The sequence below is a fragment of the Hypanus sabinus genome, chromosome 17, assembly GCF_030144855.1.
Source record: "Hypanus sabinus isolate sHypSab1 chromosome 17, sHypSab1.hap1, whole genome shotgun sequence".
Lineage (NCBI taxonomy): Eukaryota > Metazoa > Chordata > Chondrichthyes > Myliobatiformes > Dasyatidae > Hypanus > Hypanus sabinus.
In genome coordinates this window covers 57,246,095-57,263,422 of record NC_082722.1, presented here as the reverse complement: position 1 = coordinate 57,263,422, position 17,328 = coordinate 57,246,095, and the positions used below count along the sequence as shown (strand labels likewise).

Here is a 17,328-nt window from a genome sequence, read left to right as displayed (position 1 = left end):
ACAGCGTGATGGAGCTGAGGTCTGGGGCTGGCAACTGGGCTTCTCCCAGGGAGAATGTCTGAAAGGTCTCGGCGTGGACCAGCCTCTGCCTCGGCAGGTAGACCAGCAGGCTGTGAGCCCGCAAAAAATCCACACCCAGAAGCGGTTGAGCTACGGCGGCCAGTGTGAAGTCCCACGTGAACTGGCTGGAGCCGAACTGTAGCTGCACCTGACAGGTGCCGTAGGTCCTTACCGTGCTGCCGTTCACGGCCCTCAGGGGGACACCCGGTGTCCTGTTGCGGGTGTCGTAACTCGTCGGAGGTAAGACGCTGATCTCGGCACCGGTGTCGACCAAAAAACGGCGTCCCGACCTCTTGTCCCACACATACAGGAGGCTATCCCGATGGCCAGCCACAGTAGCCATCAGCGGCAGCTGGCCCTGGCGTTTCCCGGGAAATGGCAGGGCGGGCAACAATGGCGGGCTTCTGCACCCCACCGCTGGTGGTAGAAACACCATTGTTCGTTGGGCTCCCCACCCCTGTCTCTGGAGTTAGCGGGCTCTGCGGCCGGGCCTGGACTGGTTTGCTGCTGGGAGCGTGGCCTGGTGATCTGTGCGATGGATGCCCCACTCACCTTCTTGGCGTTCCACAGCAAGTCCGCCCAGGCTGCCACCTTCCGGGGGTCACTGAAATCCGCGTCGGACAGCAGCAGGCATTATGTCCTCGGGCAGCTGCTCCAGGAATGCCTGCTCAAACACGAGGCGGGGTTTGTGTCCGCCAGCCAGAGACAACATCTCATTCATTAGAGCCAAGGGAGGTCTGTCTCCCAAACCATCCAGGTGTAGTATACGGGCAGCCCGCTCGCGCCGTGAGAGCCTGAAAGTCCTTAAGAGCAGGGCTTTGAATTCCGTGTACTTGCCGTCCGCCGGGGGAGACTTTACGAACTCCGCAACCTGGGCTGCTGCGTCCTGGTTGAGGGAGCTCACCACGTAGTAGTAACTTGCATTAGGCTATCTGCCGAATGTGGAACTGGGCTTCTGCTTGCTGGAACCACAGGTGAGGTCGCAGCGTCCAGAAGCTTGGCAGTTTCAACGAAACAGCATGAACAGATGCGGCGTCGGTCATCTCCGGTCCAAAAATCGTTTGGACCGTCGGGGTCACCAATTGTAGCGGTGTGCTACACACAGCGCTAAAATAACAACATGCAGTCGTAAACTGCAATTAAAGAAGATTTTATTCGAACTTCACAGCCTTGCTTTAAAGCCTCCCTCATCCCACCCTCCCCGGGTGCAGATGCTGTAAGGGGCATGTACTCACAAACCCCCGCAGGCTTTTCCCTTTGTTGGTGAAGCAGACCTGGCCTTTGTGCTGGCACGCTGGCTATTTGTGAGCCGGTTTGAGTGCGCTAGGAAGTGGGTCGCCACAAGATCACAAAAACTTCAGAAAAATGGGAAAAGAGAACCAAAAACCTGGTCACAAAATGGCTAAGAGAAGGAACATTTGATGTAAGCTTGTGTGAAGAAATGGAGGCACTAATTAAAAATTACAAACCAAAAGATAAATCTAAGAAGAGGGCAAAAAAGAGAACAAGAAATGGAAGTGCTAAAGCTCTTCAGAACGGAGGGAGAAAGGCTGAGGAGGACAGGTAGAATATTGATTACAAGCGAGGAAGACACTAAGATGCTGGAGAAACAACCTGTTAGAGAGAGAGGAAGGTACAGTGAGAAGCTGGCTTCAGCTCCGTACCCGGATGCGAAAGAAACAGAAAAGCCCCCTCCCTATAATGAGGACGGAACCCCTAAGCAGTGCCCCTTGCTGACGGGAACAGTAAACATGCAGAGAAAAGTACAAGTTTGGGATAATGAGGAGGAAAAAAGACAATACGAGAAGGTAAAAGCGGAGATATGGAAGGAGATACAGGCAGAAAGGATAAAGGTGGAACAGGCAAAGAGAGAAATGAAAGAAGAGATTGAACGGATGAAATACTTAAGAGGAAAAAGAGTATGAAGAGTATCGGTTATACCATAGAAATAAACAGACTAGAAAAGAAAGTGGCTCATCAGGGCAGGAAGAGATGAGGCATTCAAGAGGAAGTGGAAAAAAGATAGGAGATGAGAGTCTTGGAGAAACACAAGAGAGAAGGGAATCAAGCACGAGTAAGGATCATGAGGAGTCCCTGCCACATGTGTACAGACACAGACAGGAAGAAAGAGAAGGTGACTCATTGGAGGAGCAAGAGTTAAATGGAGAGAGAGAGAGGATGTGAGAATTTGTGGGGAAGAGATAGGAGGCAGAAGCCTAGAAGAGCAGAAGGAGGTGGTAGGGGAGCGACTTGTGGAAGTAGAGAGAGAGCTAGATAAGTTACTGAGAGGGGATTGCCAGAGGAGATGCAAAAAATACTCCAGGGGCCAACCAAGTATTGAATCAAGACAGAAAGGAAAGACTCCACAGGGAGACCAAAGGAAGAAGAGGACCCCAGAGAAATTTGTGTGGGAGGCAGTAAAGACAAACCCTGAGACAGATGGAGAGTCAGGCGAGGAGGAGAGCTATGGGCAGAGGGGATCAGTGAGGAAACAGGGGGAAAGACAGGTAGAGAGATTGTGCTGGGGATGTAATCAGCCAGGTCACATGAGAAAAGATTGTCCGTTTACACCATGGCCTGTCACACACCAGCAGGAACCGATAAGAAGGGAACTAAAGTTTAGCCAAGGACCAGCCCCCACAGGCCCAAGCGGACCTGTGAACCCCTATGCGAGGGGTGCCCCGAGAACTCGAGTCGGAAGGGACATTACCCAATGATAACAAGGGAGGCAGACGAGGAACCCATTGTTCAGGTTATGTTAGAAGGGCAACTGACACCAATGATGATAGATACTGGAGCCACGTACACTTGTGTACAGCCACAGTATGCCCTTCACCTTCCCATGTCAGGAAAGTTTATTAAGACGGTAGGGTTCTCGGGGAAAACACAGTTGACACAGTGCATGGCCCCAGTGCAGTTGAGAATGGGAAATAAAGGAATTGTTTTGCTGGTGCTAGTATTTAAAGGAATTCCGATTAATTTGTTAGGCAGAGATGCCTTATTGAAACTGGAATTAAAATTAGAATGCACCAGAAATGGGCTGAGTGTGGAAAGAGCAGGGGCTCAATTGATAGTGCGATAAGACAAGAAGGCTAATGTCTTTTGGATAGGAGACATCGCAGATCAGATTCAGGAAACCTGGGAAAAATGGAAAAAGGGCGTGCAGGCTATATTACCCAGGGCTGTAATGCCCAAATCTGAGCTACATTGTACAGTGATTTTTGACGAGACTCAGAACAGGGAGTTAGAGGAGAGGTGACACCTGGAAGCATGTACCCAACAGCACCTGGAAGGGGAGGTTGTGATAATTGGAAAGCAAGGGGCAGCTTTACAAGTTAAGTGGAACACCTTTTTAGAAAAATAGTACAGGATACCGGAGGCTGTGTCCCACGTAACGTTGTTGGTAAACAAAGGATATCAGTCTAAAGACTTAGGACCCTTAGTTAAGAGTGCTGAAACACTGTGGAGGAAAATCACGCCAGAAGTGTGGATATCAGAAGACAACAATTGCATTAAAATAATGGTAAGTGTAGATATGGTAGGGACAGTGAGAGAGGTTGAAATAACTCCCCAACCACACATGCCATTGCTGGGAAAAGAAAGAGGCCAGCAGAAAGATAGAAGGTTAGATGAGTTGCCATCTCTTCTGTGGTCACAGCATGACACGGACGTAGGGAAAATAAAAACAGCTAGTCTGGTGGAAATACAGCTGAAAAAAGGAGCAATTCCACCCAGGAGACCACAATACTCTGAAACCAGAAGCAGAAGAGGGAATAGCATTGACAGTGCAGGGGTTGCTTGAAATAGGAGTGCTTAAAAGAACAAACAGTCCATGCAATACCCTGTTGCTGCCGGTCTTAAAAACAGATAAATCTAAGTGGAGATTGGTGCATGATTTGCGAGCGGTAAATGATGTGGTAGAGGACTGGCCAGCGGTAGTCCCCAACCCACACACGCTTTTGACTAATGCTCCACCAGAAGCAAGTTACTTTTCAGTGATTGATTTGTGTTCGGCTTTCTTCAGCATTCCTCTGGCCGACCAGTATCAGTATCTGTTTGCATTTACTGACAGAGGTGCTCAGTATACCTATACCAGAATGCCGCAAGGGTTTAAACATTCACCACACGTTTTTAATCAGGTGTTGAAGGCAGACCTAGAGGGCATACCATTGGAAAGTACATTGTTACAGTATGTGGATGACTTGTTGATTTGCTCCCACAGTAAGGAACAGTGTGAGCAGGACACTATAACTCTGTTATGGAAGCTGGCGCATGGAGGACATAAAGTATCCAAAAAGAAACTGCAATTTTGCACGCAGCAAGTGGAATACTTAGGCAGGGTAATATCCAAGGGAGTGAAGGTGATAGCACCAGATCAGATTGAGGCAATAACTAAGGCCCCAAAACCCCAGACTGTAGGGCAGATGATGATGTTTTTGGGAATGGCAGGGTACAGCTCAGACTGGATAGGACAGGGGTCAGCAACCTTTACCACTGAAAGAGCCACTTGGACCCGTTTCCCACAGAAAAGAAAACACTGGGAGCCGCAAAACCCGCTTGACATTTAAAATGAAATAACACTGCATACAACGTTTTGTTTTGCCTTTATGCTATGTATAAACAAACTATAATGTGTTGCATTTATGAAATTGATGAACTCCTGCAGAGAAAATGAAATTACATTTCTGCATGCAACAAAAACATTTTGAACTCCGAAAAAAAGACGTTGGGTTGAAGGTTACTTTTAAGTAAAATACTCAACGTCTATTTGAGTCCTTCTTGTATTTATGAAAAACGCCAAACTTAAATTTGCCGCCAGCAGCAAACCAAAAATAATGTCAGCCAGCTGTCAACCTGAAAAATAAAAGGACTATTTCACTGAACAATGAAAACATATGAATATACGTAAAATAATAGGCAATTAAAATATTTATCATACTTGTTCAGGTTGACTCACACCTGACAATGCAGTCGTATTCAGTAGGGATGGATCGATGCTTAGGGGAGTGACCGGGAAGGATAATGTGTTTTTTTCCTCTCTGAACTCACAGAAGCGTTTCCCAAACGATGTTTGCATTGCGATGATTGCAGAATGTAAATACTCCGAATTTATCATGTCGTGACATTGTTTGAACTCTCTCAAATTGGGCAAGTGAGACAATGTGCCTTTCTGTAAATCTCTGGCAAGCAACGTCAACTTGCGCTCGAATGCCAAAACATCCTCCAACATGTGCAGGGCTGTACGTCCTTACCCCGTTGAAGAGCTGTGTTCAGCGTGTTCAGGTGCGCTGTCATGTCTACCATGAAGTGTAGCTTTTCCAGCCACTCTGGCTGTTCCAGCTCAGGAAAGTTGAGCCCTTTGCTGCCCAGGAAAGTTTTCACTTCTTCCAGACACGCGACAAAGCGTTTCAGCACCTCCCCCCTGGACAACCATCAGACTTTGTTGTGCAGCAGGAGATCAGAATATGCAATTTCCAGCTCGTCCAGTAACAAACGGAATTGACGGTGATTTAAACTTTTTGCCATTATTTTATTGACAATCTGAATGACAACATCCATTACTTCTGTGCATTCCGGAGGAAATGTTTGAGCGCACAGTGCCTCTTGGTGCAAGATGCAGTGAAAAGTCAGCAGCTTTCTGTCCAGCGACTTCTGCAGTAAAGCCACAATTCCCTTGTGCGTTCCCGTCATATTCGGTGCCCCCATCAGTAGCTACTGACACCAGATGGGTGGTCTTTATTCCTTTGGCTCTTAAACAATTCAAGACAGCCTCACAGATGTCCTCCCCCCGTGTTTGGTCTTTTAGAGGTATCAACTCAATCAGTTCTTCCTGTGGCCCGGCAGAGTTTACATACCGGCAGAACAACGCTATTTGTTCAATATCACCTTTGTCTTTAGACTCGTCACAGGCAATCGAGTAGGCCACAGCTGAATTGATGTCTTTAATTTGCTGTCTTGTGATGTCTTCTGCCATTTTTATGGTTCTGTCTTTGACAGTCTTTGCAGAGAGGGGCATATCCCTGATTTTCTGCACAATTTCACTCTTGTTTTTAAAGTCCGTGAATAGATGTTCTGAAATCTTAATGAAAGATTGTTTTATATATTCACCATCTGTAAACTGCTTCCCGTGCCTGACTATTTCCTGAGCGGCAATATAACTGGCGTATGTCGTTGATTTTCCAGACTTCATCCATTTCTGGAAATGATTTTTGCTCAGATCAACCTTCCGCATCAGTTCCGAAACGGCTTTTTTTCTCTCATCTCCATCCGGATATTTTTGAGCAAAGGCTGCGTGTTTATTCTGGAAATGCCTTGCGACATTTGACTTTTTGTTGTTTGCTAGTTTCTCATTGCATATTAAGCATACCGGTAAACCAGTCTCGTCAACAGTGAAAGCAAATGAATCTGTCCACGTATCATTAAACGTTCTGTTTTCTTCAGTCACTTTTCTTTTTTTAGAATTCTCCATAGTTGGCTTACCTTGGATCGAAAAATTAAAGAAATCGCGCACTGGCGGGTGTCAGGTATTGGCAGTGGTGACGTATATTAATAGCGATAAAAACACGTTGTAGCGGTGTGCTCACGCAGTCAGTAAACTGCAGTCGAATAACTTTATTCGAACTAAACAGCCTTGCTTTTAAGCCTCCCTCAACCCAGCCCCCATGGACGCAGATGCTGCAAAAGACGCGTACTCACAAACCCCCGTAGGCTATCTCCCTTAGCCGGAATGCTGGCTAATTGTGAGGAAATGTGTCGCCACACTTAGATTGTACAAGATCACCATAATCTTCAAATTTAGAATTACATTTCAAAAGCTAACAAACTAACATAAAATACATTTTAATTAAATACTGACCAATTATTTCCCAAAGCCACAGGGAGCCGCAGCACAGAGGTGAAAGAGCCACAAATGGCTCGGGAGCCGCAGGTTGCCGACCCCCGGGATAGGAGAATATGCTGAGATTGTGGCACCTTTGAGAAAGATAATGAAAGAAGCAGAACATACAAATCTGAAGAACGGCTTACAGTGGAATGAAGAGGCGGAGATAGCTTTTAATACTATTAAGCAGGAATTGCAGTCAGCACCAGCATTAGCTTTGCCTGACTACGAGAAGGTTTTTCATTTGTATGTATCCAACCGACAGGAGGGTTATGTCACAGCGGTTCTAACACAAGAGACAGGCACAGGAAAAGCAAAGCAGCCAATAGCATACTACAATACGTGACTAGATGAGGTGGCTCAGGGGTATCCACCCTGTTAGGGATTGGTGGCGCTGTACTATGCATATGAAAAGGCATCATCTGTAACCCTGGGCTATCCTGTGACTCTGTACACACACCACAAAGTAGCAGAATTGCTGGAAAGAGGGAAATTTGTGCTGACGTCAGCCAGGATAGCAGTGTATCAGATGCTATTGACATTTCCAGATATAACTATACAGAGATGCACTACCAGTAATATAGCCGATTTTGTCCCTTTGGGCAATGAAGGAGAACCCCATGATTGTGCAGGGAAGACACAATCCATTTGGCATTTGCCAAACTGAGAGCAGATTTACAGTCAGAACCACTAGAGGATGCAGATAAAAAGGTTCTGTTCATAGATGGCTCTTGTTATAGGGATTATGATGGAAATCATGCAGGGTTCTCAGTAGTGCAGCAGGATCAGTCGAGCTATAAGATTATTAGGATGGAGTCCTGTCCCCAACCGTGTTCCGCCCAACTAGCGGAAATCAAAGCCCTGACAGCTGCGTGTGAAATGATGGAAGGGGAGAAAGTAGACATCTACACTGATTTGGCATATGCTCATGGCAGTGTGGAAACAGGTTTTAAAAAAAGGAGTGGAGATCCTATACAACGTTGTCAGCGAATTCTAGACTTAATAAAAGCCATGATGAAACCTAAAGCATTGGCTATAGTAAAATGCCAGGCACATAAAAAGGGAAATGATGTAATAACAAAGGGAAATCAAGCTGCGGACAAGACAGCCAGAAAAGTGTCTGGATGTACATCAGCTGTCATTGCCCCCCAGGTAAGCCTAGCTCCAGAACCTGTGGTAGAGGACCTAATTGAAATACAAGGTAAGGCAACTTTGGCAGAGCAGACAATGTGGAGACGAAGGGGGGCCAATCAGAACCCGGAAGGCTTGTGGAGCATGGAAGACAGTTTGTTGGTAGCGCCCACCCCACTACTGACGTTTCTGATTTCAGAAGCGCATGGGATTGACCATGTGCGGGGGGGGGGGGGTGATAAAGAAAATAAAGAAGGATGGTTTTTGGTCACCCTACCTACAGGCTTCAGTGGACTTTGTCTTGCGCACAGAATGCAGGGTCTCCTGGACATCAGTTATTTGACTGGTTAGAAAGTAGACTTGGAGGATGGGGAGCATGGCTGACTAAAATGGCAATAACTGTCAGTATTGTATTGTTGAGCTGTGCGCTTGTGCTGTGCTGTTTTCTTTCTTGTCTCAAATCTCTTGTAGTCCGTGCTGCAACCAAACAATTTCCGATGCTTGTGGCAATTACTGAAGCAAGCTTAGTGGAGAAAGAAACACCGAAAATGTATCGTTACAGCCTACAACATCTGCAGGATGAACAAGAGCAAAACGACAGTGTGGGAGTAGATTGTAAGGGCTTCTGAGTTTTTTTCCCTGTCTCAGGTACAAAGGGACAGGTTTTTGGCTCAGCAGCCCAGGGTAACAGGGAGAGAATACTTTGAGGTCTTGGCGCAGAAAACTGTAGTTTAACCCGAGATTTGGGAATAAGTGCTTTGAGTTTATTGGGGCTTTTGTGCGCGGACTCTTAGTCTTCTTTCTCTATGTGAAAGGGGGGATATATTGGAGTATAAAAGTTGCATTGTTTGCTGTGTAACCAAAACTATGTAGTCAGCTTTGAGCTTGCTATTTGCTATGCATGTATCCAATTTAGTAAGAGAATGAAGTCTTAAGAATGTAGAAGACAATGGTGTGTTAATGAGAGGTAGCTAAGAGATGTAGATTAGAACATGATTAAGTCATGGGTAGAAACAATAGTGGCGGATGTACTTGTGATACGCAACTGTAGACTGATTAGATATGGTAATGCAACTAAACCAGGAGATTGCTATAAAAAATGCTATGTACAAGGATCGGTGGGGAATCGGTGACTAGCTCAATGACTGTCTCAGCTTTGATTTGCAAATTAAAGTTTAACCCTTCTTGAAGAATCTTCTGCATCTCCTGGTCGTTTATGGGGCACGAGAAGCCACGACAATAGCCAGGTGATAGAGAAGGGATGTGCTCAGTCCAAAGGTTTGAGATATGTCTATTTTAATGCAAATACTATGATGAACAAAGCGGATGAGCTTAGACCGTGGATCAGCACTTGGAACGATGATGTTGTGGCCGTTAGAGAGACTTGGATGGCTCAGGGGGAGGAATGGTTACTTTGAGTGCCAGGCTTTAGATGTTTCAGAAAGAATAGGGAGGGAGGCAAAAGGGGCATGGTACTGCTGATCAGAGCTAGTGTCATGGCTGCAGAAAAGGAGGAAGACATGGAGGGACTGTCTATGGAGTTTCAGTGGGTGAAAGTTAGGAACAGGATGGGGTTAATAACTCTACCAGGTGTTTTTTATAGACCACCCAATAGTAACAGGGACATCGATGAGCAGATAGGGAGATGGATTCTGCAAAGGTGTAATAATAACAGTTGTTGTGATAGGAGATTTTAATTTAATTTTTAATCCCAAATATCGATTAGCATCTCGCTAGAGCCAGGGGTTTAGTTGGAGTGGAGTTTGTTAGGTGTGTTCAATAGGGGATCTTGGGGTCCAAGTCCATTGGATACTCAAAGCTGCTGCACAGGTTGACTCTGTGGTTAAGAAAGCATATGGTGCATTGGCTTTCATCAATCATGGGATTGAGTTTAGGAACCGAGAGGTAATGTTGAAGCTATACAGGACCCCGGTCAGACCACTATTGTGCTCAGTTCTGGTCGCCTCACGACTGGAAGGATGTGGAAACCATAGAAAAGGTGCAGAGGAGATTTACAAGGATGTTGCCTTAGGTTGAGTGAACTCTGCCTTTTTTCCTTGGATTGACAAAGAATGAGAGGGAACTTAATATAGGTATAGAAGATGATGAGAAGCACTGATAGTGTGGATAGTCAGAGGCTTTTTCACCAGGGCTGAAATGGCTAGCACGTGAGGGCACAGTTTTAAGCTGCTTGGAAGTAGGTACAGAGGAGATGCTAGGGGTGATTTTTTTTAAAACGTGGAGAGTGGTGAGTGTGTGGAATGGGTTATCAGTGACAATGGTGGAGGTGGATACGATAGGACCTTTTAAAAGACTCCTGGACAGGTACATGGAACTCAGAAAAAATAGAGGGCTATGGGTAACCCTAGGTAATTTCTAAGGACCTGTTCGGCACGGCTTTGTGGGTCGTAAGGCCTTATTGTGCTTTAGGTTTTCTATGTTTCTATGATGGCAATTAGTTGACCATGGAGATGCAGTGAGATGATGGTGAAAATTATAAGGGTTAGAGGATAAGGAGATTTTTCTTATTGATTTCCTAAACACATTATGCTTAGCCATAAACACTACCTCACCATTTCTTGTTTGTTTTAGATCAACCAAACCAGTTATTAAGTTTGGGATCTTCTAGTTCTGGTGTGCCAAGGGGAATGTTTTCTCACCAAGCCAGCCTATAGGGAGTATTTTATTAGTAATTAATAGTATTATTAATTTGCTCCTCCTTTTGGTAATTGGTAGTCAATCTCAAAATTGATGAAAATTCTACGAGTTGTCTCAAACACCAAATGGCTGCCAACGTGGACATGGACAATTTTGGCTCTCGACTGAGATGACAGATTTGGCATCTGTTAATCATTTTAATTCAAAGCTTGGCACCTCCAATAAACTGAAAAGTATCTCAGTAATATCACCCCAAATTTTCCATTTGCTCTGCAAACAATTTACTGGTCTTCCAGTAGGTAATTCTGACCTCTGCACCTCCCCCCACTCCCATTCCCCTCCCACAACTGGGCAGAAAATACAACAACCTGAGAGAACAGACCACTGGGTTCAAGGACAGCTTCTATCCTGCTTTTAGAAGACTTTTGAAAGGTTTTCCAGCACAATAAGATGGACTGTTGACTTCACAATCCACCTCACTATGACCTTTCACCGTATTGTCTACCTAAACAGCACTTCCCCTGCAACACTATTTTGCATTCTATAGTTGTTTTACCTTGCTCAATGCTAGGTTGTAATGAATTGATTGTAATGAGTAGTATGCAAGATGAGATTTTCTCTCTACCTTTGTACATGTGACAATAATAAACCAATTACCAATGCAACATGAAATGCAGAGAACTCAAGTGAAAATTAATCTGCAGTTGAAGTTTTGCAGTTATAACATTCATCACAACCATCAAACTTAGTTGCATACAAAGACCCAGCAATCTCTGTGATGCTGATTTATCCCTTTAAAACTAATGTAGTTTATGGTGTGTGAAATAGAAGTTGGAACATCAATGAAAATAAGCAGAAAGATTAAGTATCTACGGTTATGTATGAGAAGCACTGAATTTTAAATTACTATAGTAATGGAAAAATTTCTATAAGTTTTTAAAGAGTCAGAGAGGAAGTTAAGTAAAAATTATAACCTGATATTCCAATAAAAACCTTCTTGACCTCTGGCAAAAAAAGTTGGAAAAACTTCTTGAAATAACACAAATAGTCCTGAAGTACCCTAAAATGTGTGTTTACATGGTCATTGACTAGGACACAGATTATGCCACAGAAAACTGAAAATTAGCAGTGCCTAAAGGGGAGCACATTATCAATGACTCTAAGTTTTAGATTTTTTTCATTTAATTGCATGGATACGCTCCCAAAGCTGTCAGTTTCAAAGTGCAAATAGAGAAAACAACAGAGTTTGCTGCCTTAAAACAGGAAAACCTCGGGACTTTTTCTTCTGAAGGTGTAATGACAAAAGGCAACAGAACTACTCCTAAGGTTGACATAAAACCTATATACGTTGGATATAGCATCTGGCTATGGGAAAGCAGTATAGACATTTTAAGTAAAAAAAAATGGTTTACCTATTATAATTGTACCACAACTATAGGTAGGAGGTTAAAGAGATATCTGCTTTAAGCCTATTACCCACCTGGCTCTTATAGTGGGTAAACTTAGTAGGGAATCATAACTTTGCTTAGTTATCGAGATGAAAACAAGATGGCAGCCACGAACCCTACAAAATATCACAATATGCAAATCAATGAAGGACCAAAACAACTCACTGCAGAGCTGTGTAAGGTATGAGGTTTAGGATGAGCAATTGAAGTAATACTTCCAGAGAAGTGCTTGGTAACAACTGCCCGAAGCAAGAGCAAACTGAACAACTTGATCCTGATGTTAAACTGCATCACTGTTATAGAGTGATGTCTATCACAAACTCTTAGTGGAGATAGTTAAGATATTTCAGAGTGTATTTACCAAATAAAAGTCACGGGAAAGTGTGTCCACAAAATACTGTAGTTACCATCCTAGGCCACTTCAATTAACCTTTCGACACCTACCAAGAATCAGATGAAGAGTTCCAGGATTAAGGGCCAGCAAAGAGGAACTTGCAAGTGGTGGACACTCCGGTGCCCCTGCTGTTCCTTCTTGATGGAGTTTAATATTCAAGAGATACTGTTACCCAAGTATATGAATAGACCCCACTTTATAAATGGTATATATTGCAACAAATTGAATCAGGAGGCAAGTGAGTGTATGTTTTGGGTGATGGATAGGTTTCCAATCAAATGGGCTGCTGGACATAGTCACTATCCGACCTTGAGCAACAATTATACTTGCCACTTGTTATCCCAATTATCTCCCAGGTCTTTCAGATGAGCTTTGTTTCATTTAATGAGATGAAAACAGAATTGAAAATTGTGCAATTGTCAGTAAGCATCTCCACCTCTGACTTCAGGGTTAAAACAAGTTCACTGATAAAGCAACAGGAAGAGGTTAGGACTAGAGCACGGCCCTGTGCAGCGATGTCTGGAGGCTCAGATATCTAATTGATCACCAACTGCCAAAACCATCTGGCTTTGTCTGAAAATGATTCCAAGCAGCAAGTGTTTGTTCGTTAACTCCTGATGACCAGTTTAATCAAAGCTCTTTAATCACACATTATGCCTTGACTGTAATAATCCCACACTCTGATTGTAGAATTCAAGCCTTTCGATCAGATTTGGACAAGGCTGCGATGAGAAGAGAACTGAAGCCACATTCAACTGCATTAAAGATATTCATCCCATAGCTACAACAGAGAAACAGCTGGATACTTAGTAGTTTATCGCCGAGTCTCTCAGGTCTTCACATTGTTTGCAGGACCCAAACCAGGTTTGTATTAGAAAATGTTTGCTTGAATGGATGCAGACACAACAATTAAAGCACAATATCATCCAGCTTAAAGAAGCTTTCTTTTGTGAAAAACTCTGTTCTCGCTGGACCTGCAAACCAATTCCTCAGATGCGAAATATAATATAGACGTTCAGCAACTAAATCTTACATGAACACACAATACTCATCCTCCAACACCAAACAAAACTGCAATATTGTGGAAACACCAATATTAAATTACACAACAGCTTAACAGAGATGGACACTCAGCCTTTGTTGGTTCCTCATTTTCTTTGTGTGAATCCATGCACTTCTGAGTTGACTCCAGGCTGCATCTTAAGTCTCTTCCACCACCTCGCCCAACAAATATATCTCTGGACATGTAAGTACTGAGAAACCACTCTGCACAAAGATGGTGATCACCACAATAGAGAGCAGAGTAAAAGACTCCATCAGCGACGGAGAACAGGATTTTAGTACAGTAGAATCTGTACAGGTGAGGCATGATGGTGAGGTAAAAGAACTTTTAAACAAGTAATAAACTGAATTCAATGGTTACAAATACTAGTGGAGGAAATAAGTGCTACAATACATTGATACCATAACAAAAGATAAAAGCAATGCTCAGCACAGAAAAAGTATAAAATTAAGGATGTAGGTGAGCAACCTCATTATCAATATATTTGTGGTAGCTGAATTGAAACTTACAAATAAAAGATCCATCTGTTGTCAGAACAGAGCAATCCTAAGTCAGGTGGATGTGAATAAGAGTTTGAGGAGCTTAAGCAATTATGAAAGAATAGAAAGTGGGAGAAGGAAAAGCACACCATGTATGCTATAGGGTAATATGAAGTACAGATTAAAGAATTAAATAGGTAACAGTGTATGGCAAAGTACTAAGTTAGTTAGGCCAAGCAGCAACAGAGTTTTAAAGGGACTGAAAATGGGGAAAAAAAATCAAATTGACAAAATTTTTGTACTTACCCGTAATTGAAACAAAGTATCTGTAAGAAAGAGAAATGACCACACATTACTGATAAAAACAAAACATTTTTAAAATCACATACCTTTACACTAAAGATCCCATTGCAATTAATTTTACTGCCAAGAAAGAAGCATTTTATACCGATTATATCATGAAAACATTGATAAGGTCTCCAGGGTAAGGAAATTTAAAACTAGAGGACATAGATTTAAAATGATAGGAAACATTTAAAAGGAACCCAAGGACAACTTTTTTCCCCATACAGCTGATTGGGTATGTGCAGCAAGCTGCCAGAGGGAGCTGTAGAAATGGGTACAATTACAACATTTAAAAGACATTAGGAATATAAACACAGAGATTCTGCAGATGTTGGAAATCCAGGTGGATGTCCTGATGAATGATCGGGTCTGAAACATCAACTCATGATGCCTCTCCATAGATGCTGCCTGACCTGCTGAGTTCCTCCAGCATTTTGTGTGTGTTACATTAGGAACATAGACAGGGAAGATGAGAATACGGGCCAAACACAGGACAACTCAGGCAGACAAGTTGGAGTAAAGGGCCCTGTTTGCATGCTGCACAACTCCAAGGCCCTACTAGATAACATTCCATCAGAAGCATGCAGAACATTGAGGTAATTTAGTAATTTCAATCTAGCCGTCACATATTTCAAATGCACCAAACAAGACAAGTGTACCTGATTCTTATTCTTAATTTCATTTAAATCAGAAAGCGAAATGAAAGTTACTGGATTGTTTATAAACCCTCTTCCTCTCTCATGCGGGAGATAAGTTCCAGATTATTGCACAAAATACAGTCTGAGAGTACTACACAGATCCACACATCTGAAAACAATAAAGGTAGTAATGATGGTAAAAGCTAATTCCTCATTTAACCACTATTAAATTGACATTGATTGGGGACCTGTCGTACTCTATTCAAAAAACTTAAATAGCTTGTCCTTGCAAAAGAATCATTCTGATTCCCCAGTGGTCATCAACAGGACATTGCAGAGCAGCTCTTTATGGTAAGCAGGTAGGTTTGTTATCTATTCATATTTCTATGGCTAGCTGCTTTAAAAGTATAAAACTAAGATATTAGAAAATAATTACATTTTTATTCATACATCTGCACAAATTATATTTGCATTTTCACTAGCCCAGAAGTCTAAGATTTCAAAACCTAATTCTCAAAACTCTACTTCAGAACTAGGCTGCTTTAAAGTATTCAAACTTACAAAGAAAATAAATTACACTAAATTCAGATAATCTTTTTAAAGTTAAAAATACTAAATATGTCCTATTAAAAAGCAAACAGATCTAATCCTAAGTAGCAAGTCACAACTTCCCTTGCAAAGAAATATTTATGTAGTATGAAGTTATGGGTATCTATTCCGTGAACTTCCAGCTATGTAAATTTTCTAGTGTTTAATGAGTCATATATTACATTAGATACATCACTGAAATAGTCCACTCAAGAGCATCAATCCACAGCATAGGCCCTTCTCATCCTTCGAGCCATGCCACCCAGCAATTCCCCAATTTAAACCTAGCCTAAATCACAGGACAATTTACAGTGATCAATTAACCTACTAACCAGTATGTCTTTGAACTGTAGGAGGGAACTGCAGCACCAAGAGGAAACCCATGCAGTCCCGGGGAGAACGTACAAATTCCTTGCATTCAGCAACAGAAATTTGGTCTGATCAGAACATCAACTCCACATGTCCTTTGAGCCACACATTTACCTAACCCGACTTAAAAATGATCAGGTTTTTGCATTCATCACCAGCTCTCAAAAGGCATGGATTACATCCTCTCCAAATCTGCACATATTATTTGGTCTTTTCTTATTTTTAATTACTGCCAGAACAAAAGCATCAAGACCAGCAATTTAGTTTCATTCCCTAATTGAATTCAAGAGGGACATGAACTGCTACAGTCCACAAAGTGAAATGATCGTAACTGACTACTGAGGAGGGAGTTCATCTACTTAGAGCCAGCGGTTTAGAAATAGCATATTGCCAAATCAGGACGATGTGAGTTGGAGAGAAATTTGCAGACAAGTGGTGCTGATATTGTTATGCAAAGCTGGCCGCCAGTACTGGCTAAGAAACAGGCTACACTTCATATACTATTTCCTTGGATGACAAATACTTTGGGATGCCGTGAATAAGGGGAGTGCACTTTACAAACACAATGTTTTGCTTCCTGAAGCCCAACCTTAAGGAAGCACTCCCAACCACCTCCCCGAGCTTCCCTTTCAATAGGACGTGACGAGAAAGCACCTCCCGACTCCTCCTCCCGCACCTGCATGGGTCCCAAGGGTGTACAACCCCAAACCCGGCTGGCGACCAGCACCAACGAATCCCGACGGGCCCGGTTCAAGGTCTAGGCTCCGGGCACCAGTCGGTGAATGGGTGAGAGAAAGGGGAACGCGCATCGTCCGCCCCCGCCGCCCATTTGCCGAGTCTGGCTCCCCACTCGCGAACATCAGCCCGGGAAGGCGCCTCACCCACCGTCCATGGTCTCCGGGCCGCTGTACAAGTCGCCCAGCCTCGCTGCCTCCTTCCGTCAGCTACCAGCTCCACTGGCCGCTCCAACTCTCGCGCGAAGTCGCGTGACGTCACCAAGGCGGGGAACCCGTCACGGATTGCGTCACATAGTTACCCAAACAGTTGGGGCTCCAGGTTACAGCATCTCCTCCTGTCCATGGGTACCGGAAGCAGCAACACGGAAAATAAGGGTAAAAATCTGACAAGCGTTTAGTTCCCATCATTTATTTCAGATGTTCACAACTATTTCACTTTTTATCCGGTTAAACTTCTATCAAGTGGTTTATTGTCATTTAGCTGCATGTATACAGTGTATGTACAAACGAGACAACGTTTCTTTGAAACAGGGTGTAC

At 43.4% G+C, this 17,328-nt stretch overlaps 1 protein-coding gene across 1 annotated transcript in view; it reads right to left on the bottom strand.

The window, feature by feature from the left end:
• The window catches only part of chmp1a (charged multivesicular body protein 1A), a 28,348-nt gene extending 11,266 nt beyond the window's left edge, over positions 1 to 17,082 (bottom strand). Inside the window, exons 1-2 of the mRNA XM_059993133.1 lie at positions 16,939 to 17,082; positions 14,420 to 14,439 (exon numbers count right to left, since the gene is read on the bottom strand). Of these exons, the coding sequence (XP_059849116.1) occupies positions 14,420 to 14,439; positions 16,939 to 16,945 (27 nt within the window). The 5' untranslated portion in view covers positions 16,946 to 17,082. The remainder of the gene's footprint in view (positions 1 to 14,419; positions 14,440 to 16,938) is intronic.
• Positions 17,083 to 17,328: the final 246 nt, after the last annotated feature.